General features: G+C 42.2%; 1 protein-coding gene across 2 annotated transcripts in view; it reads left to right on the top strand.

The window, feature by feature from the left end:
• vgll4b (vestigial-like family member 4b) overlaps nucleotides 1-23,371 on the top strand; it is a 143,234-nt gene that overhangs the window by 75,816 nt on the left and 44,047 nt on the right. For both annotated transcript variants that reach the window (XM_034166200.1, XM_034166199.1), the window contains one exon: nucleotides 4,041-4,269. In XM_034166200.1, coding sequence (XP_034022091.1) covers nucleotides 4,041-4,269 — 229 coding nt within the window. The remainder of the gene's footprint in view (nucleotides 1-4,040; nucleotides 4,270-23,371) is intronic.

The raw sequence follows: 23,371 nt of genomic DNA, 5'->3' as shown, positions 1-23,371 counted from the left end.
GTGGCTTTCTGTTCTGTTTTTTTTTTTTTTTTTGGTTTGTCCCCCCCCCAGCTTGTAAAATGTAACCATTTTGAGTTGTTTGTTTGTTTGTTTTTAAGGTTGGTGGACTGGATCCCTACGTGATTTATTTATTTATTTTTATCCCTTTTTCTCTGCGATTTAGCAGATGCATTTCAGCAGGAGGTTGAACATGCAAGCCTCGCAGTTACTGAAGCCTCTTATAGCTAAGGAATGATGGTATTCCAGCCATGTTAGCCATTGGACCGCCCTCTGCTGGGCATACTACCCAACGGCACCATTTCCAACAGCCAAAGTGTTTTTCTGCATCACCCAGACTAATATGTTCGTCAAATGCGCATATCGGCTTCATCATAGTACAGAAACAGCATTAGTGAAGGTTACAAATGATCTTCTTATGGCCTCAGACAGTGGACTCATCTCTGTGCTTGTTCTGTTAGACCTTAGTGCTGCTTTTGATACTGTTGACCATAAAATTTTATTATGGAGATTAGAGCATGCCATAGGTATTAAAGGCACTGCGCTGCGGTGGTTTGAATCATATTTATCTAATAGATTACAATTTGTTCATGTAAATGGGGAATCTTCTTCACAGACTAAGGTTAATTATGGAGTTCCACAAGGTTCTGTGCTAGGACCAATTTTATTCACTTTATACATGCTTCCCTTAGGCAGTATTATTAGACGGCATTGCTTAAATTTTCATTGTTACGCAGATGATACCCAGCTTTTTCTATCCATGAAGCCAGAGGACACACACCAATTAGCTAAACTGCAGGATTGTCTTACAGACATAAAGACATGGATGACCTCTAATTTCCTGCTTTTAAACTCAGATAAAACTGAAGTTATTGTACTTGGCCCCACAAATCTTAGAAACATGGTGTCTAACCAGATCCTTACTCTTGATGGCATTACCCTGACCTCTAGTAATACTGTGAGAAATCTTGGAGTCATTTTTGATCAGGATATGTCATTCAATGCGCATATTAAACAAATATGTAGGACTGCTTTTTTGCATTTACACAATATCTCTAAAATTGAGTGATGCTGAAAAACTAATTCATGCATTTATTTCCTCTAGGCTGGACTATTGTAATTCATTATTATCAGGTTGTCCTAAAAGTTCCCTGAAAAGCCTTCAGTTAATTCAAAATGCTGCAGCTAGAGTACTAACGGGGACTAGAAGGAGAGAGCATATCTCACCCATATTGGCCTCTCTTCATTGGCTTCCTGTTAATTCTAGAATAGAATTTAAAATTCTTCTTCTTACTTATAAGGTTTTGAATAATCAGGTCCCATCTTATCTTAGGGACCTCATAGTACCATATCACCCCAATAGAGGGCTTCGCTCTCAGACTGCAGGCTTACTTGTAGTTCCTAGGGTTTGTAAGAGTAGAATGGGAGGCAGAGCCTTCAGCTTTCAGGCTCCTCTCCTGTGGAACCAGCTCCCAGTTGAGATCAGGGAGACAGACACCCTCTCTCCTTTTAAGATTAGGCTTAAAACGTTCCTTTTTGCTAAAGCTTATAGTTAGGGCTGGATCAGGTGACCCTGAACCATCCCTTAGTTATGCTGCTATAGACTTAGACTGCTGGGGGGTTCCCATGATGCACTGAGTGTTTCTTTCTCTTTTTGCTCTGTATGCACCACTCTGCATGTAATCATTAGTGATTGATCTCTGCTCCCCTCCACAGCATGTCTTTTTCCTGGTTCTCTTCCTCAGCCCCAACCAGTCCTAGCAGAAGACTGCCTCTCCCTGAGCCTGGTTCTGCTGGAGGTTTCTTCCTGTTAAAAGGGAGTTTTTCCTTCCCACTGTCGCCAAGTGCTTGCTCACAGGGGTCGTTTTGACCGTTGGGGTTTTTACGTAATTATTGTATGGCCTTGCCTTACAATATAAAGCGCCTTGGGGCAGCTATTTGTTGTGATTTGGCGCTATATAAATAAAATTGATTGATTGATTGATTGATATTATTAACCAATCGATATTTCGGTCACACTCTAATTTTCATGAAATTGGAGAGCTGGCATTAGCAGCTACGAGGTCTGTTAAAGTATCAGACCTTAATATTTTTTTTTTCAAAAAACCTGATGGATTTGTATCACGTGTGCTTGCATGAGCCAACCTTGAACCTTCGTGCGCATGCGTGATTTTTTTCCACACCTGTCGGTTGCATTATTCGTCTGTGAGCAGGCTTTGAGTGAGCACTGGTCCTCCCCCCCCTCGTCTGATTTTCATTGCGAGGAAAATGTCTGAACGATTGGAGCAGCGCTGAATCAAATTTTTCCAGAAACTGTGAGAGACAGCCAGGTGGAAACCATTCGGAAGATTCAAACGGCTTTCGGTGGCTTTTCAGTCGAGTGAGTATCCGAGAAATTGTGTAAGAGCTGGACATGTCACAACATGTCCTGTGAGACTTCCAACACGGAGGTGCTTTTTGTTCTGAGCCATTAGTGGCTCCATCCCGACGCGCGAACCCTCCGCATGTCTTTCATTACAAAATCTTCTTTCACAGTGGAATGTGCCGAAAAAGTGCTGATGTCCACCTCTTCTGCAATTTCTCTGGTAGTCAGACGACGTCCCGGATCAACACAGCGTTCACTTTGGAAATGATCTGGTCGTTTCAGCGTGTCGATGGCCTCCGCCATTGTGCTCCTTAATCTGTGTGATGCCCATAGGATCATCACCGAAAGCCGTCTGAATCTTCCCAATAGTTTCCACCTGGCTGTCTCTCACAGTTTCTGGAAAAATTTGATCCTTTCTTGCAATGAAAATCCAACGAGGGGGGAGGACCAGTGCTCACACAAAGCCTGCTCACAGGCAAATGACGCAACCGACAGGCGTGAAAAAAATCACGCATGCACACGAAGGTTCAAGGTTGGCTTATGCAAGCACACATGATTCAAATCCATCAGGTTTTTGAAAAAAAAACCTAAGGTCTGATACTTTTCTAACAGACCTCGTAAACATGCAATCAGCTAACGCAAAATAAAAAAATCAGGGTAGCTGTGGAGCCATGCAGTGTGAAAAGCCTTTGTCTATCAGTAAAAGTAATTTGTCAGATACTCATCAGTGAAAATTATGTTGAACACTGTAGTTAAGAATAAACAATACACGAACATGGGTGCAACCACTGAAAGTGTCTTTGCAGACATTTGAGTTGGTAACTGATTGTTTTGGAGTGTGTCTGTAGTTATGGAGAAACTCCTCATTTGAAATAGGAGTTTTAATTTGGACCCATGTTTTGTTTGGGGAAAAATCTGACAGATACATGAGGCTGAAGCAGTGGAAAATCCCCGTGCTGAGACAGAGCCAGTGGTAGTTTTCCCTACATCTCTCTCACTCTTTCTCCCCCTCACTGACCATCTGTAGGTCTTATGTATCAGTACAACACTGCAGAAAAGGACAGTGAGATGTACAAAAAGAGAAATAATTCACACTACACACATGTACGTATGCAGGATGCCTCACAACCTATTTCTTCCAGAATATTCCAAACCAGATACTACTCTGCTGAGGCCGGAGGTTTATGCTTCTCTCAACAAACTGCATCAGTACACAAAATGAAAAATACGAGCTGAAACAGCCTGTACAGCATCATGAATTGTGTTTGTGGTCCGAGTGATAATAAAACAGTTGCCTCCGACTTGAAAATACCGTAATCATAGCTAATTACCATAATTAACATTAGTCAGTGTGCACCCAGTTGGAAATGTGAGCACATGTGGCAACAGCAATCCCATGACTGTTCCTTCTTGGATGTGAAGTTCTGCAGTAGTCAACAGTTTTTTGCTACAAGAATACTGAATATTGCAACTGTATAATTACACAGTATAATGTTTGCATTACACATTTGCCAATTTACCTTTTTTCCTTGTGGAAATCTGATGTAATTTATCACTCCTCAAATTCCAAAGTAGTAGTGCAGTCTGGTTTAATTTTTTTTATTTTTTTAACCATTTGTCCTTACTAATATTTCTTGCTCCTCCCCCCTTCTGTGTTCTCCATTTTTGCCTTCTTCAGGTGAAGCAGCTTTGAGGGGGGACCCCAGACTCCAGTCCCTTTCCTTATCCTCGTCTTCCTCTTCGTCATCATCTTCATCATCGTCCTCCTCTTCCTCCATCTCCAGCCACAGGACAGGTCCTCCTCCCATTAGCCCCACCAAGCGGAAGCTGAGTGGGGAGCAAGGAGACAGTGACATGGACGACAATGAACATGTAGCAAAGATGAGCCGACTGTTTGCCACACAGCTGTGAGTACAAACAGTGAGACGTCCTTCCCTGTGGTTACACAAATGACCACATGCGTGCTCACTTTACAACTTGCTTTTCCTGTTCATGAACTAAAGATTGTTTTATGTTCCTGTGTATGGAGCATGTAAAAGCCTATGCAGGCATATACAGAGATGGGAATTATGTACGTCTGTAAGTGATTATCAACAATAAGAACAGTGAATATCAATTATTTTGATCATTTGACTTGTTTCTTGTGAGGATTGTGAAGATTTTTTTTCCCCGTTATATTGTAGATACACTATTTCCCTTATAGTATTATAGGGTTGGAGGCCCGCCATGTTAACGAGAACCCCACCAGGCCAGAATTTTTTTATAATGGCAATGAAAAGATAACACTGACAAAATAACACCAAATATCAATTTATCAATAATCATTTCAGCTTATCTGCTGTGCTTGAACCTACAGCAGTGAGGCTGTTCAAATGAATGACACAGCTCAGTTTTTTCCACACTTGACACAAAACACCTGTAAACTTGCAGAAGAAGACAACTTAATAGTCATGGAAATAATGTTTAACTGTGAATTGCCCATTTAAGCCTTAACGATTGTTAATTAAACAGCAAAAGACCAAAAAAAGCAACAAAAACTGTTAAAAAAAATAAAGTTTTTTATCTAGAATTTAACTTTGGAGTAGCATATTCGAAGATGAAAATAGTCTGTATCAAATAAGAAAGTTATTTAAGGGGTCGTTTTGTATAAACCTTTTATATTTTAGTTTGAGGTTTCATGTTTAATGTCTCCAAAGTCCCACACTTCTGAGTGTTTTCACAGACATTGTTCTGCTACAAACATCACTTAGGCCTGACACAGCTTGATTGAGACACCTGACATATGTAATAGAAATACCCTTTAATGCTTTAATTTTACCCCAGATTATTAACGGACCACCTCCGCCAATGGCCCAGGATCACCACTCTGTTCTAAAAATCATAATGTAAAACCCTCATATGCAAAGTGAAAATTGCTATGTCACACAGCAATACCTTCACTGAGGTGCTAAAAATTTTTAAAATACCTTTTTTTTTTTTAATACAGCACTGAATCGTGCTCACTGTGTTCATGATGTTCCCCATGTTTACAAAGTTACAAACAAAAATGTTTACAAAGTTACAAACAAAAGCTACACAGTTCATTTTTATACAGTAAAGTATTTATGTAATTGTTTTCCATGAAAGTATTTTTTTTTCTTCTTTATTTCTTTCCTTTTTTGCTCCCTACTTTTGTGTTTTTCAGTAATAATACTGGGCCTGAATTCTGGGGGAACACTGGGATAGACTCATTTTTAGACTGTTGTTCATGGAGAATAGACTGGTTTACTTTGTTTTTAAACATCTTTAGAATGTCTCATGAAGGTAGATTGGAAGAAAGTGGATGCAACACTGCAGATTCAACTTGGTACAGGTTTTTTTTTTTTCTTTATTGTGGATGTATATATTCCTTCTGATTAGCAGAATATTCATATTATTAATGAAGTCAGCCAGTCAGTGAGTGAGTGGAGCTGAAAAACTTTGTAGCACCATAAATGCTACTGCATATTCAACTCTGAAATTTGGGTTTTGGGTTCTGATAGACACAAGTGAAAAGTAGTAAACTTTCTATTTGTGCCATGTTGGCATCTTTAAACATGCAAAATAAAATAAAGCTAAATAGGCCAATCAGGTTGCATGTGAACCATTATTGCTAATCACAGGATCCTGGAACCCACTGGAGATTTCTGTTGCTTGTGTCACATTCCTGGACAGAATTTATAACACTGTCACTGAATGGACACACTATTGTGTATGTCTTTATAGGAGAACAGTTATTTAACATTCTCCTATGTCATCTGTATGTGTTTATATACAGGAGCATGAAACAGTCTTACTTAGCTCATGGAATCACAGATTTCCATTTTGCTGTAGTTGCGTCTTGTCTTTTTGTTGGTCTTACTACCACATGGTACACAAATATATGCATTAGCAATGCAGTCTAGCTCTCTGAGGTTTTCTCACATATAGAATGTTTGTATTAGCCTTGACTATTGAGCGCTTATTTCTTTCCTCTTCATCTTAGTGAGGATGTGCACATGCAGTGTTTCTCAGAAGTCCCACTTTGGAGTCCAGGCTGCTGTGCCAGGTTTAGCTGGCTCCGCAGTGTTCTTCTTATAGCCACAGACCGCTGGCAGCTTGGAAACAGGACCGCACAACAGAATGACTACTCACATCTCCAACATTCCCACATTCCCACTTCCAGAGATTCCAGAGATTCTGGAGCACTATCAGTATTGAGAAGCTGCTGGGGCCAGGGGCAGTAGAGTTGAAATGTGCACTCCCTCTCTCTCCCTCTATCCTTCTCTCTTTCTCTCTTGACTGACTCAGTCATATGACTCCAACCATTGCTATTTATTGAAGAGGGAGTCAAGGAGGTGTTAGGAAGGAGGTATTCCTCCCTGCATGCACACTGGCATTAAGCAGTCTAGCCTGTCGCTGAAAATATGAGAAACATCCAAAACTAATGTCGTGATGTTACAATGTGCAGTGTGTTACAGTGTGTTTGTCAGCCAAGATGGCTGTGCGTTGACGCAATGGAGCAGAATAGATGGAACCCCTGGATTAGTAGTAAAGCAGTTACTGGCAGGGTGTTCACAAAATGAAGCACTTGCATGCACACACACGTATCTGCACACAGCCTATAGTCACATTAAAAATTTATCTTTGCTTTTGAGTCTCTGCATGAGTGTGTTTGACTGCATCACAGTGCAGTTATATTTGAAGTACATGTGGAAATGGTCATTGAGTTCAAGATATTCATGAAAAGTCTGTTTTAAGCACACAAAACAAAGGATTAGCTTGTAGTTTGCAACATTTGTGCAGAGCCTTTTTGTTTTCTATTATGTATGTATTGCATTAGTATTCCACATTCTGTTGGTTTTGACTGACAGAGAAGTCTTTTGTGTGCCCTGTGGTTAAACTTTGCATACATTATTAAGCAAATGCTCCTACACTGAAACTAAAGTTGGTCTTTGTTTTGCAAGTTTGTTGCCCAGTGGATGGTGCTGTGATTTTGATTTTCTATCTCTGTTGCAGCTCTTATTCATAGCATCCTTTTGTATACTTTTTGTGGTTAGAATATCGGTATATTCATTTAATGAAGTGTTTAGATTTTTAAAACATTTCTAAATCACTGTACTGTAATTTTATTACAGAGATTAGAGCATGCCATAGGTATTAAAGGCACTGCGCTGCGGTGGTTTGAATCATATTTGTCTATGGGGAATCTTCTTCACAGACTAAAGTTATTATGGAGTTCCACAAGGTTCTGTGCTAGGACCAATTTTATTCACTTTATATATGCTTCCCTTAGGCAGTATTATTAGACGGTATTGCTTAAATTTTCATTGTTACGCAGATGATACCCAGCTTTATCTATCCATGAAGCCAGAGGACACACACCAATTAGCTAAACTGCAGGATTGTCTTACAGACATAAAGACATGGATGACCTCTAATTTCCTGCTTTTAAACTCAGATAAAACTGAAGTTATTGTACTTGGCCCCACAAATCTTAGAAACATGGTGTCTAACCAGATCCTTACTCTGGATGGCATTACCCTGACCTCTAGTAATACTGTGAGAAATCTTGGAGTCATTTTTGATCAGGATATGTCATTCAAAGCGCATATTAAACAAATATGTAGGACTGCTTTTTTGCATTTACGCAATATCTCTAAAATTAGAAAGGTCTTGTCTCAGAGTGATGCTGAAAAACTAATTCATGCATTTATTTCCTCTAGGCTGGACTATTGTAATTCATTATTATCAGGTTGTCCTAAAAGTTCCCTAAAAAGCCTTCAGTTAATTCAAAATGCTGCAGCTAGAGTACTGACGGGGACTGGAAGGAGAGAGCATATCTCACCCATATTGGCCTCTCTTCATTGGCTTCCTGTTAATTCTAGAATAGAATTTAAAATTCTTCTTCTTACTTATAAGGTTTGAATAATCAGGTCCCATCTTATCTTAGGGACCTCGTAGTACCATATCACCCCAATAGAGCGCTTCGCTCTCAGACTGCAGGCTTACTTGTAGTTCCTAGGGTTGTAAGAGTAGAATGGGAAGCAGAGCCTTCAGCTTTCAGGCTCCTGTCCTGTGGAACAGCTCCCAATCAGATCAGGGAGACAGACACCCTCTCTACTTTTAAGATTAGGCTTAAAACTTTCCTTTTTGCTAAAGCTTATAGTTAGGGCTGGATCAGGTGACCCTGAACCATCCCTTAGTTATGCTGCTATAGACTAGACTGCTGGGGGGTTCCCATGATGCACTGTTTCTTTCTCTTTTTGCTCTGTATGCACCACTGTGCATTTAATCATTAGTGATCGATCTCTGCTCCCCTCCACAGCATGTCTTTTTCCTGGTTCTCTCCCTCAGCCCCAACCAGTCCCAGCAGAAGACTGCCCCTCCCTGAGCCTGGTTCTGCTGGAGGTTTCTTCCTGTTAAAAGGGAGTTTTTCCTTCCCACTGTAGCCAAGTGCTTGCTCACAGGGGTCGTTTTGACCGTTGGGGTTTTACGTAATTATTGTATGGCCTTGCCTTACAATATAAAGCGCCTTGGGGCAACTGTTTGTTGTGATTTGGCGCTATATAAAAAAAATTGATTGATTGATTGATTGATTGATTGATTAATTGCAAGACATATCTCATGATAAATCATAATCACTTTATTTGAGTTATGAATTTACTGTAATTTTGACTAGGTTGACTTTTGTTGACGAAAACCTGGTTGCTCTTGGTCTTGTTGGAACTTGATATTCTATGCTTTTAATATACAAAGGTTAATCAGATTTGTTCTTATTCTGGAAAGTTATTTGCCTTAGAGATATTCCAAACTCTTCTTATTTTTAGTCATTTAATTTGAGTTTCTCCAAGGGCATCGTTTCCCTGGCAGACCTAAGGTGGTGAGCGACTTGTTGAAACCTGCAGTCAAAACCAGTCCCTCAGTTTTTTCCTCTTTATTTGAGCTGTTTGTCTAAAAACGGTGATTACACTAAAGTGGAGAATGATGGGTTGTAGTTACAGAAAAAGTTAAGCTCAAAATAGTGGGTAACGAGACTGTATGGAAAGCACTGTTGGGCACGTCACAGTCACTCGTCTTTGTTTAACAAACATCAGAGTTCTGCTTCATTTAGCTCATCTGTCAGTTGTAGGGGCATGATTAGGCTAATTTGAAAATGATGGACTCAGTCTACTGGGAATCTACTAGGCAGGATACCAGAAGGATTCTCTGCCACACACATGCGTGCATGCTGTTCAGCCATTCGGTGATGGTTATCTGCCTATTTCAAGCTGTTTAAACTAAGTTTATAATGCTAACCTTTTCTGTCTGAGCATCTTTGGTGCGTGTGTGTGGGTGCACGCTTGTGTTCTGACTGTATCGGCTGCTATATAACATAAGTTTTGTTGAATTGTGTTTCTGTATGTTCTGTCATCGTGTCTGTATTCTGACAGCGAGAGATCTTGGAGATGGAGTATGAAGGTGTAAAGTCAAAAATATTTCCCTCATTGTCAAATCATAGCTGAGGTCTTGGGGAGGTACAGGCTTGTGTAAAGCTGCTCTTACAGAGTTTGATTCCATTTCAGTGTAATGGGTGAGCAACAATTTGATGCACTTTGATTGATGTTTCCCCCAAGCAGCTCTCGGCTTGCTGTGTTGGTGCAGAATCCTTCTGAACAAGCACACCACTTGGCAAGAGTCTTATGTCTACCCCCAACCTGGAGCCCAGTGAACTCCCAGCCATGTCAGCCACGCTCGTGTTCAGCTCGGAGTAGCCCGGGGCAGAGTTAGATGCTGAGTTTAGCTGAGACTATTCCTGCGTGCTTTGAGCTAAACGTGAAACAACCAAGGCGAACTAAGTCCACTAAGCTCCTGAAAACACTTAATGGAAAGAACCAACTGAAGGTTTTGCAGTTGCCTTGTTACTGGAATGACATTCTTTTTTTATTCACCAACCTGTGCATTTAAGAACATGTTAGCATTAGTATTGAAAAATTATTGCTTTTGGTTTGTGCTGTGGAAGAACCTAACAATTGTAATTCAGTACAGACAACTGTTACCATTCAGTTTATTAAAGACTCATGAAATAATAAGACATCCAAAACTCCTTGCATCAGCAAAATGTATGCGTCCATCTGGTTCTGCAGGTCTGCACGTGTCCATGTGTATACATGTATCTGTGTGAGTAGACTACTTGTGTGGGGCAGAGCAGCTACTTTCTTGTTTTCTCTGAGGAGTAGGTGGAGTCTTGAACAAAGAAGCCTTATCCTGTCCAACGGAGCCTGCGGGCTGGAAGCTTGCTGTTGCTTGCCTGTGTGCCTGCCACTGTGGAGCTGTTGACCTGCCAGTATAAAAGCCCTCCCACTCAGCTGTTTCATCCCTTATTTCATCATCCTCAAAAAAAAAAAAAAAAGGTCCGGTTACAGTGCAAAGTGGTGTGTAGGGCTTTCATTAGGACTTGTAACGGAAGAAAAGTATATTTGAGGAAATCGCATTATGTGAGCACTTGGATTTTTTAGTTTTTTGGTATTTGAATTAATTTCAGTTATTCTAAGGTTTCAACAAATGAATATTCTTGAAATTTGAAATTGTATGACCTTCTTTGAAGGCCCCTTCACACATAGTGCGAAGTTTGGTCGAATACGGCATAACAGTTCGAATTGGCACACCACGAAACACCGCGCCGATGGGCAGGCGTGCACAGTCCCGTTGCGAGGGTTCGTGCATGCGACGGTATCTTTCGAGCTGGAACACAGTGCGAGGTGCATCACATCGCTGATGTGGAATAAATAAAACATAAAAACCAGCTGGTACCTGTGGAGCCACATCACGCCACTGATTTGGAATAAAACAAAAAAAAAAACATACCACCCACAGGATTCTTACCTGCACTTTGCTGATTGCCAGCCAGAAACTTTACCACTGAGCTACCACCGAGTCACTTGCCTGTAAATAGTGCGGGGAAAATGCCTGACCTCAACAAAGAGATGGATGTTTTTAAAAAAATAAATAAAACCATACACCATAAAAAAACACACCATTTTAGATTGAAGATAGATAGATAGATAGATAGATAGATACTTTATTGATCCCAGAAGGAAATTCAAGACATCCAGCAGCTTACACATTAGACAAGCCACACACATTGCACCAGACACACAAAATAGGGTTAAGTAAATAAAAGAAAAATGGACTAATCAATAAAAGCTACTAACTAAAAATAAAATAAATTTGTGTGCAAGTACAGCATCCAGTCTCAGAGAATATGATGGAGAAGTAAATGTAGTAGTGCAGTAGTGAGGAGGTAGCACAGATGTAAACAGTACACAATGTGAACAGTGTTGGTAGTGCAAAAGAAAGCAATAAAAGGTCAAACAGATGTGTCACAGGATTATTTCTTACTGAGATGGGAAGAGTTGAACAGTCTGATGGCCTGAGGGACAAAAGACTTCCTGAATCTGTCCGTGTGGCAGGACTGGGACAGCAGTCTGCGCTGAATGAGCTCCTCTGCCTGATGATGGCGCTGTGCAGAGGGTGCTCAACATTGTCCGTGATGGCCAGCAGTTTACAGAGGGTCCTTCTCTCTGCCACTGATGTTAGTGTCTCCAGCTCTGTTCCCAGCACTAAACCAGCTTTCCTCACCAGCCTGTCCAGTCGCCCGGCGTCCCTCCTCTTCATGCTGCTCCCCCAGCAGACCACCACAGAGAAGAGGACACTGGCTACCACAGACTGGTAGAACATTCGCAGGAGTTTATGGCAGATCCTGAAGGACCCTAACCTCCTCAGGAAGTACAGTCTGCTCTGTCCCTTCCTGTAGAGGGTGTCAGTATTGGCTGACCAATCCAACCTATCGTCCATAAGTGTCCCCAGATATTTGTAAGTCTGGACCACCTCCACATCGACCCCCTCAATGGAGACTGGCTGCACAGTGGGCCCGGACCTTCTGAAGTCCACTACCATCTCCTTTGTTTTGGCAATGTTCAGCTGCAGGTGGTTTGATTTGCACCACTCCACAAAGTCCTGTATCAGGTCCCTGTACTCTCTTTCCTGTCCCTCTCGCACACATCCCACAATAGCAGTGTCGTCTGAAAACTTCTGCATGTGGCACGACTCCGAGTTGTAATTGAAGTCTGATGTGTACAGAGTGAACAGAACTGGAGAGAGCACAGTTCCTTGTGGTGCTCCAGTGCTGCTGATCACTGTGTCCGAGGTGCAGTTACTGAGTCTGACGTATTGTGGTCTTCCAGTTAGATAATCAGTGATCCAGGTGACCAGATGAGTGTCCATCTCCATCTCCATGAGCTCGTCTCTCAGTAGCAGGGGCTGGATGGTGTTGAAGGCACTGGAGAAGTCAAAAAACATGACCCTCACAGCGCTGTTACCCCTGTCCAGATGAGAGTGGGCCCTGTGAAGGAGGTAGAGGATGGCGTCCTCCACTCCCACCTTCTCCCTGTATGCAAACTGCAGTGGGTCCTCAGCATGTCTGACCTGAGGTCTGAGGACGCTCAGCAGCAGTCGCTCCATGGTCTTCATCACGTGGGATGTCAAAGCGACTGGCCTGTAGTCATTCAGCTCCTTCGGGTGTGACACAGGATGTCTTCCATGTGACTGGGGCCTTTCTGAGACGCAGGCTCAGGTTGAAAACATGCTGGAGGGGCTCCCCCAGTTGGTTGGCGCAGGCCTTAAGCATTCTGGGACACACTTTATCCGGGCCTGCTGCCTTCCTGGGGTGGAGTCTCCTTAGCTCTCTCCTGACCTGGTCTGCCGTGAAGGAGGGAGGACGGTGAGAGTGGGTGCTTGTTCCGGCTGACTGTGACGATGATGATGATGATGGTGGTGAGGATGGTGAGGGTGAGGACGAGGGCTGATCCACTGTGGGTTTTGGTGCTGACGGTGATGATGATGATAGTGAGGGTGAGGGCTGATCTGCTGGGGGTTTTGATGGTGATGAAGTGATAACTGCTGCGGGAGGGGTTGATGGGGGGTTTGCAGAGGTAGAACAATCAAACCTGTTAAAGTCGTTAAACTGGTTTGCTCTGTCCACACCCCCATCTACTGGGCTGCGGCTGCTGCTTTTGCAGCCTGTGATGGTTTTCATTGCATCCCAGACCTCCTTCATGTTGTTGTCTTGCAGCTTTCTCTCCACCTTCTTCCTGTAGGACTCCTTGGCCTCTTTAAGGCGAGCCTATAGTTCCCGCTGTACACGCCTAAGCTCCGTCCCATCTCCGTTTTTGAACGCCCTCTTCTTTTGGTTTAGAAGATTCTTGACATCGCTGGTGATCCAGGGCTTGTTGTTTGGAAAGCAACGTACAGTCTTTATGGGAACAGCAACGTCCCTACAGAAGTTCAGGTAGCCCGTGATGCAGTGTGTCACTCCATCAATGTCCTCACCATGTGTGTCTTGCAGCACGCTCCAGTCCGTAGTCTTGAAGCAGTCCCTGAGAGCTTCTTCTGCCTCAGGAGACCAGACTCTAAATGAACGTGTAGTAATGGGCTGCCTCAGTACCAGTGGTTTGTACTGAGGCTGTAGAAAAACCAGATTGTGATCTGATTTTCCCAGTGGTGGTAGTGGAGTAGCTGTGTATGCTTCCCTCACGTTGGCATACATCAGATCAATAGACCTGTTCTTTCTGGTGGGACAATCCACAAACTGATGAAAAGCAGGGAGAGTGGAGTTCAGTGTGACATGATTAAAGTCACCACAGATCGCGAAGAAGGTCTCAGGGTGTTGTGTCTGCAGCGCTGCGATGGAGTGTATGACGTCACACGCCGCCTGTGCGTCAGCCCGTGGAGGAATGTAAACACACGTAAAGATGGCGTGTGTGAACTCCCTCGGCATGTAATACGGTCGGAGACTCACCGCCATCAGTTCAATGTCTCGACAACAGACAATCTCCTTTATGTTGCACCATCTGTTGTTAATAAACAGTGCGAGTCCCCCACCTTTACGCTTGCCGCTTCGCATCGCGTCCCTGTCCGCTCTCAGCATGGTGAATCCAGGTAGCTCCACGTTAGCATCCGGAGTATCGCTAGTGAGCCACGTCTCCGTGAAACACAGTAGACTACATTCCCTGTAGAACCTCTGATTCTTCACCAGTCCCGCCAGCTCATCGGATTTGTTGGTCAGCGAGTTAACATTCCCCATGACCACCGACGGAACCGAGGGTTTATATCGCCGCTTCGCCGCGTTCTTAGCCTTTAGCCTGGCCTTTAGCTTAGCACCGGCTTTGCAGCCCCGATACTTTCGCCTCAGCTCCTCCGGGATTATGTGGACAATGCCCTCGCGTCCCTTCGGCCGTAGGGCCAGCAGTTCTTCCCGAGAAGAATTCCTCTTATCAAGCGGGCAATACAAATATGATCCATCTGTTCCTCTGTAGATGACCCATAGTCACAGACATATAGTCATGAAATGACATGAATGAGAAGCAGTTCGCTCTTCTCATGTCCACACCTGCTGGCACATGTCCAGCCGGCCCTCGCACGTGTCCTGCCCAACACGCGTGTCTTGTGGACGGCACGGCAGAACTGACACTAAGTCATATGGAACAGAGCTCACGTGGGTGAAGTGAAAGTCAGATCGCCCACTGCATGTTCTGATCTGATGGTCCATTTCATCCTGGGGGCAGCCTGTCAGTGGGCTGCAGCGAGTGCGCACGCTCCCTCACACAGCATATATCGCCACAGCGATGACCACAACACAGCAAATTAGAAGTTTTTCTGGCAGTGATTAGCGAAGCAGTGAGCTGGAAGTGACAGCTGAACCAGTGCAGCAACAACGGATGAGCAGCTTTTCACAACTAACTCACATGGCAAATGTTAAATGTGTGGAATATGTCATATCTGAATATAGCAACTTAAGTTGGATTTGGGTTGTTGTTGTTGTTGTTCATTTGGCTGCTCCCAGTTTTGTTCAGGGTACCCACAACGGATACAGCCAGATCCACATTGGTAGTTGGCACAAGATTTACGCTGGATGCCCTTCCTGACGCAGCTCCAGTTTTACCTGGAGAAACACACACAGCCGCTGGTGTTCCAAAGAGGTCTCCCATCCAAGTACTAACCAGATCCTGCTCTGCTTAGCTTCGGAGATCTGATGGGATCAGGCTGACACAGAGCAGACCGGCTGCTTGAGTTGGATTTGGCTTGTATGTCATAAATAATAGTTTATCCTTGTGATGGCAATATGGAATTATTTTAAAATATTGTGCCTTATTAAATACAGTTTTGTCCTGTGTCACTTAATCATAAGTAAACTTGCTGAATACAGGAATACAGGGCTGTAAAAATCTGCGGAGCAAAGGAATTCCGCAGAATTTATCATGGGGTGGGGTGTGGTGTTAGTGTTGTACTGTGTAATTGTGATTGTCACTGAGTTTTTGAAATGCCTATCGCAAAGCGTCTCCTTTTCTTTTTTTTTTTTTGACATTGTGCAAGTTTTATAAGACTGCAGACACTGATCTGTGTGTTACAGATACAAATCTGTGTCCTCGGATCCGCGGAACTTCACAGAGGAAGAATTCTACTCAAAGCGTAGCTGTTACGTTGTCTTAAAGTGGGACTGGATGGTTGCTGCAGCGACGCTGCGTTGCTCCTGCAAGACGATTAAGCTAAACATAGCATGTGGACATCTGAAACTTTTAGAGTTCTCAAGTTTTTAAAAGAAGAATTTTGCAGCATGCCTGTATCATAGAGTGACATCAGACAGAGCGAAGATGGCGAGAAAGGCTGTTTGAAAAAGTTTGGCAAGCATAAGAACCTGTGGAATTGTCGCTGGCTTCATGAACACACCTGAAATATAAAAGAAACAGGAAAAGTGAACTGTGCCATCAGGAAACACTGTAAGAATTTTTCTCTCCCTGGAAAATAAACATTGTGCTGTTTAAACAGGATTTTAGACAAGATTATGTGACTTTTTATTATTAATCTTGACTTTCTTTCATTGGAAAAATACATTGTGGCTTTGAATGGATGTAAATGAATTATTTACACAAGAATGTAAATGAGTTTTTATTAATGTAGACTTTAATGGGCAAAAAGACACTGGTTTTGTTTTGTTTTTTATTTTTACTATAAGGTGTGTTATTGATATTTTATCATGATTTCAAAATATTCTACAATCTTTAGCTGTGCTTTTTGAAATGCTTTAATAGTCTTTGCAGTCTTCATGAATTTCATGTAGTTTAATTGTTCTGAGTTAATGCATAATTTGGTTTATAATTAAAAGGAAAATCATTCCAGGTCCTACTTCCACGTTATATTCTGTTATTTCAACATTATAGTTGACATTTTGAGAAATGTGAAGTTAGCGACACCAGCAACCATAGTCAATTGTCTTCCGGGGGCCAGAGCAGGCGACATTGAAGGAAATTTGAAACTGCTGGCTAAGGCTAAGCGTAAATTTGGTAAGATTGTAATTCACGTTGGCAGTAATGACACCCGGTTACGCCAATCGGAGGTCACTAAAATTAACATTGAATCGGTGTGTAACTTTGCAAAAACAATGTCGGACTCTGTAGTTTTCTCTGGGCCCCTCCCCAATCGGACCGGGGGTGACATGTTTAGCCGCATGTTCTCCTTGAATTGCTGGCTGTCTGAGTGGTGTCCAAAAATGAGGTGGGCTTCATAGATAATTGGCAAAGCTTCTGGGGAAAACCTGGTCTTGTTAGGAGAGACGGCATCCATCCCACTTTGGATGGAGCAGCTCTCATTTCTAGAAATCTGGCCAATTTTCTTAAATCCTCCAAACCGTGACTATCCAGGGTTGGGACCAGGAAGCAGAGTTGTAGTCTTACACACCTCTCTGCAGCTTCTCTCCCCCTGCCATCCCCTCATTACCCCATCCCTGTAGAGACGGTGCCTGCTCCCAGACTACCAATAACCAGCAAAAATCTATTTAAGCATAAAAATTCAAAAAGAAAAAATAATATAGCACCTTCAACTGCACCACAGACTAAAACAGTTAAATGTGGTCTATTAAACATTAGGTCTCTCTCTTCTAAGTCCCTGTTAGTAAATGATATAATAATTGATCAACATATTGATTTATTCTGCCTTACAGAAACCTGGTTACAGCAGGATGAATATGTTAGTTTAAATGAGTCAACACCCCCGAGTCACACTAACTGCCAGAACGCTCGTAGCACGGGCCGAGGCGGAGGATTAGCAGCAATCTTCCATTCCAGCTTATTAATTAATCAAAAACCCAAACAGAGCTTTAATTCATTTGAAAGCTTGACTCTTAGTCTTGTCCATCCAAATTGGAAGTCCCAAAACCAGTTTTATTTGTTGTTATCTATCGTCCTCCTGGTCGTTACTGTGAGTTTCTCTGTGAATTTTCAGACCTTTTGTCTGACTTAGTGCTTAGCTCAGATAAGATAATTATAGTGGGCGATTTTAACATCCACACAGATGCTGAGAATGACAGCCTCAACACTGCATTTAATCTATTATTAGACTCAGTTGGCTTTGCTCAAAATGTAAATGAGTCCACCCACCACTTTAATCATATCTTAGATCTTGTTGTGACTTATGATATGGAAATTGAAGACTTAACAGTATTCCCTGAAAACTCCCTTCTGTCTGATCATTTCTTAATAACATTTACATTTACTCTGATGGACTACCCAGCAGTGGGGAATAAGTTTCATTACACTAGAAGTCTTTCAGAAAGCACTGTAACTAGGTTTAAGGATATGTTTCCTTCTTTATGTTCCCTAATGCCATATACCAACACAGTGCAGAGTAGCTACCTAAACTCTGTAAGTGAGATAGAGTATCTTGTCAATAGTTTTACATCCTCATTGAAGATAACTTTGGATGCTGTAGCTCCTCTGAAAAAGAGAGCTTTAAATCAGAAGTGCCTGACTCCGTGGTATAACTCACAAACTCGCAGCTTAAAGCAGATAACCCGTAAGTTGGTAATGGCGTCTCACTAATTTAGAAGATCTTCACTTAGCCTGGAAAAAGAGTCTGTTGCTCTATAAAAAAGCCCTCCGTAAAGCTAGGACATCTTACTACTCATCACTAATTGAAGAAAATAAGAACAACCCCAGGTTTCTTTTCAGCACTGTAGCCAGGCTGACAAAGAGTCAGAGCTCTATTGAGCCGAGTATTCCTTTAACTTTAACTAGTAATGACTTCATGACTTTCTTTGCTAATACAATTTTAACTTTTAGAGAAAAAATTACTCATAACCATCCAAAGACGTATCGTTATCTTTGGCTGCTTTCAGTGATGCCGGTATTTGGTTAGACTCTTTCTCTCCGATTGTTCTGTCTGAGTTATTTTCATTAGTTACTTCATCCAAACCATCAACATGTCTATTAGACCCCATTCCTACCAGGCTGCTCAAGGAAGCCCTACCATTATTTAATGCTTCAATCTTAAATATGATCAATCTATCTTTATTAGTTGGCTGTGTACCACAGGCTTTAAGGTGGCAGTAATTAAACCGTTACTTAAAAAGCCATCACTTGACCCAGCTATCTTAGCTAATTATAGGCCAATCTCCAACCTTCCTTTTCTCTCAAAATTCTTGAAAGGGTAGTTGTAAAACAGCTAACTGATCATCTGCAGAGGAATGGTCTATTTGAAGAGTTTCAGTCAGGTTTTAGAATTCATCATAGTACAGAAACAGCATTAGTGAAGGTTACAAATGATCTTCTTATGGCCTCAGACAGTGGACTCATCTCTGTGCTTGTTCTGTTAGACCTCAGTGCTGCTTTTGATACTGTTGACCATAAAATTTTATTACAGAGATTAGAGCATGCCATAGGTATTAAAGGCACTGCGCTGCGGTGGTTTGAATCATATTTATCTAATAGATTACAATTTGTTCATGTAAATGGGGAATCTTCTTCACAGACTAAGGTTAATTATGGAGTTCCACAAGGTTCTGTGCTAGGACCAATTTTATTCACTTTATACATGCTTCCCTTAGGCAGTATTATTAGACGGCATTGCTTAAATTTTCATTGTTACGCAGATGATACCCAGCTTTATCTAGCCATGAAGCCAGAGGACACACACCAATTAGCTAAACTGCAGGATTGTCTTACAGACATAAGGACATGGATGACCTCTAATTTCCTGCTTTTAAACTCAGATAAAACTGAAGTTATTGTACTTGGCCCCACAAATCTTAGAAACATGGTGTCTAACCAGATCCTTACTCTGGATGGCATTACCCTGACCTCTAGTAATACTGTGAGAAATCTTGGAGTCATTTTTGATCAGGATATGTCATTCAAAGCGCATATTAAACTAATATGTAGGACTGCTTTTTTGCATTTATGCAATATCTCTAAAATTAGAAAGGTCTTGTCTCAGAGTGATGCTGAAAAACTAATTCATGCATTTATTTCCTCTAGGCTGGACTGTTGTAATTCATTATTATCAAGTTGTCCTAAAAGTTCCCTGAAAAGCCTTCAGTTAATTCAAAATGCTGCAGCTAGAGTACTGACGGGGACTAGAAGGAGAGAGCATATCTCACCCATATTGGCCTCTCTTCATTGACTTCCTGTTAATTCTAGAATAGAATTTAAAATTCTTCTTCTTACTTATAAGGTTTTGAATAATCAGGTCCCTTCTTATCTTAGGGACCTCATAGTACCATATCACCCCAATAGAGCGCTTCGCTCTCAGACTGTAGGCTTACTTGTAATTCCTAGGGTTTGTAAGAGTAGAATGGGAGGCAGAGCCTTCAGCTTTCAGGCTCCTCTCCTGTGGAACCAGCTCCCAATTCGGATCAGGGAGACAGACACCCTCTCTACTTTTAAGATTAGGCTTAAACTTTCCTTTTTGCTAAAGCTTATAGTTAGGGCTGGATCAGGTGACCCTGAACCATCCCTTAGTTATGCTGCTATAGACTTAGACTGCTGGGGGGTTCCCATGATGCACTGTGTTTCTTTCTCTTTTGCTCTGTATGCACCACTCTGCATTTAATCATTAGTGATTGATCTCTGCTCCCCTCCACAGCATGTCTTTTTCCTGGTTCTCTCCCTCAGCCCCAACCAGTCCCAGCAGAAGACTGCCCCTCCCTGAGCCTGGTTCTGCTGGAGGTTTCTTCCTGTTTAAAAGGGAGTTTTTCCTTCCCACTGTCGCCAAGTGCTTGCTCACAGGGGGTCATTTTGACCATTGGGGTTTTTACGTAATTATTGTATGGCCTTGCCTTACAATATAAAGCGCCTTGGGGCAACTGTTGTTGTGATTTGGCGCTATATAAATAAAATTGATTGATTGAAATTGATTGATTGACAGTTGAAAGGATGAATCTGGGATCATTTAAATATGCACTTCTTATGAGATTTTTTTCTTCCAGGAGATGCTGAAAATGTATCATTAGATACTTAATTAATTTGGTTTCGGGACCCCACAGGCCCTAGACCCCGGCTCAACCCATTGTGAATTTCTTCGGATTTCACAATTTTCATTTCACAGCCTTGTGAATAAAATTGTGACAAATTTGCAGTCAGTCTTTTCTTGTCAGTTTTTTAATCACTCTTCAGTGATTGAAATGTTAGTCTGCCTATTTTTAATGACACATATAGATGTCGTCGTGACGATCCCACCCACTGTGTTCCCAGCTGGATGCTGTGCTTTGTTCCACCGTCTCCCACGTCCTCTACACTGGATGCTGCATAAATAAAATAATTATTTGTAGCGGATTAATCATAAACAACTCTAATCGCTTTTTGAATCACAGAGGACTGCTCCAGCAGCACCGTTCGAGCACTGAATGAGCTGGAGAAAGCAGTTGGAGCCATCTATAAAGGTAATTATTTGTCATGTTTACATTGTCATGGCTTGGTAAAACAGTTGCATTTTCTTTCCTTCTTGTCTGCAGCTGTTAAAGTATGTTTATGACAGATTTAACATCTCGTTATAATCCTTCAGACGAGCTGCACTGTGATGCGGTGCGCTGACACAACCACTTGCTCTGTTCACTTCTTTACTCCACTTGATGAGCTGCACGTCGTGTTGGCGAGCAGATCGCGCCAATGTAGCATGACATTTGTGCGTGAAGGATTTTTTTGAACATTTCAAAATTCTCTTTGCGCAATTGCATGCGCCGACACCCCTCTCACATTCAGTCTGCACCCATTAAAGACAGGTTTACTCTCCTGCACGAAACAGGTCATGTAAGTGTGTGAATCAGTCGTGCTCGTGTCTTAAGTCTTCCTCATGCTACTTACTACAGGGAGAAGGGGGTGATTGCTTGCTTGTGTGTGTGTGTGTGTTGTGTGTGTGTGTGTGTGTGTGTGGTGTGTGTGTGTGTGTGTGTGTGTGTGTGTGTGTGTGTGAGAGAGAACTGGAGAAGTCATTCTTATGGCTTGCTTGTTTTACATGGATTATGTCGTGTGAATAGGTGGAAAGGAGAGAGTGCGAGTGGGTTCTTTCACATGGTGTTTTCTTTGCCTTCTTGTTGTGATGGTACATAGCCAATCTTTCCCAGCTAACTGAGCATAGGATTTTTCTTCAGGACTTAAATGTATGCTTGATTTTTAACTGCATATATGAGTGAACTTAAAACTGCTAAATTGCTGAGTCATGAGCTGTTTAAAAAAATGCCTCAAAGTTGTTGGTTTTGTTTGTTTTTTACCATCCTAATACTAATATAAACTTACAGCAGTATTCCATCTATATATTTTATTACATCATCCCAGACATAGCTATTTTGTATACATCTTAAATCTTATAATGTATTCTTTTTCCTCAATTAATCATTACCAATTGCACTTTGATTTAATATAAATTTGAATTCTGATTTTAGTCTTACGTTTTAAGCTTATTGTCACATGTATGTTAAGAGAGAGTTCAGTCTTAGAATGAAACACATTTCACAACATAGCACACACAGTCCCTCAGCATTGTCTAAAAGGTATATAAATGATATGAAGTATGTAATAAAATGAAGTAAATTTTAAAAAGAACAGGAAGAACATAAAAGGCATAACTAATAGAAGTCTACAAAGTAAAAGTAAGAAATCAAAAGTAGCCATATTGCACATTGTGAAAGTATCAGGTGCGATTTGACTGCAGTCTGTGCCAAGTCCAATGTATATAGCCTTTCCACAATGCTAAAGAGGCCGTATGCCACTTTGTCTGTCCTTAGCAGTGTCTCCAAAATGCAAAGAAAAATTACAGTCAAACTTGATGGATAAACTCAGGTATTATCTCCTTGCAACATACGCAGGTTATGTCAAGGTCACGGTCAAATTAGAGGTTGTTCCTTCTTGTCCACTCTGGTGTCTTCCAAAAAAGCAAAGGGCAGTTTCAGTCAACATAAGGTAAAGTCCTCTTACAACACGGGTCATGTCAAGGCCTTAGGTTAATTTTTAAGGTCTATCAGAGTTCATCCAAGATGGCGGTGCGGCAGTAGCTCGCAGCGGCCCGCTCTGGATACAAAAACGGTTGCTTTTTGTTTATTTACGTGTGTTTTTCCTCAAGTTCTTTGGTACATGGACATAGGAACCACCTGTGTCCACGTGTACGACCGACAGACCACTGCTGCACCACCGAAAACAAACAAGCAACACCGTAAATCATGAGCTGCGAGAGACGCTGCGTGGTTTCGGACTACTACGGCAACCAGACCCTCACCCCCCCAGCCATGGCCTCGCCTGAAGCCGGCGGCCGACAGAGGGGGCACCGCAAGTGTGCGCGCAACTAGGAAGCGTGGCAAGCGGGCTGGAGTTCGTGCTAGGCTAACAACAAAGCCAACTCGACCACCTCTCCTGTCCATCCTGCTCTCCAATGTCTGCTCCCTGGAGAATAAACTAGACTGCATCCAACTTCAGAGAACCACAAGATGAGAATTCTGGAGACTAATGCGTCTTTGTCTTCAGAGACGTGGCTGAGCAACAGGGTTCCTGACGCCGCCATTCAGCTAGACTGGACTAGCCGCGTTTTGAGCCATTCAGAAATTTAGCCCTGTGCGGTAAGAACTCGCGTGGAGGACTGTGTGTCTACATCAGCACAAAATGGTGCAAGAACTCTGTACTAGTCTCCATTCACTGTTCATCTCTGGTGGAG

The sequence above is a fragment of the Thalassophryne amazonica genome, chromosome 3 (assembly GCF_902500255.1).
Source record: "Thalassophryne amazonica chromosome 3, fThaAma1.1, whole genome shotgun sequence".
NCBI lineage: Eukaryota > Metazoa > Chordata > Actinopteri > Batrachoidiformes > Batrachoididae > Thalassophryne > Thalassophryne amazonica.
Note: the sequence above shows the minus strand (reverse complement) of the source record. Positions and strands in the feature narration are given on the sequence as shown.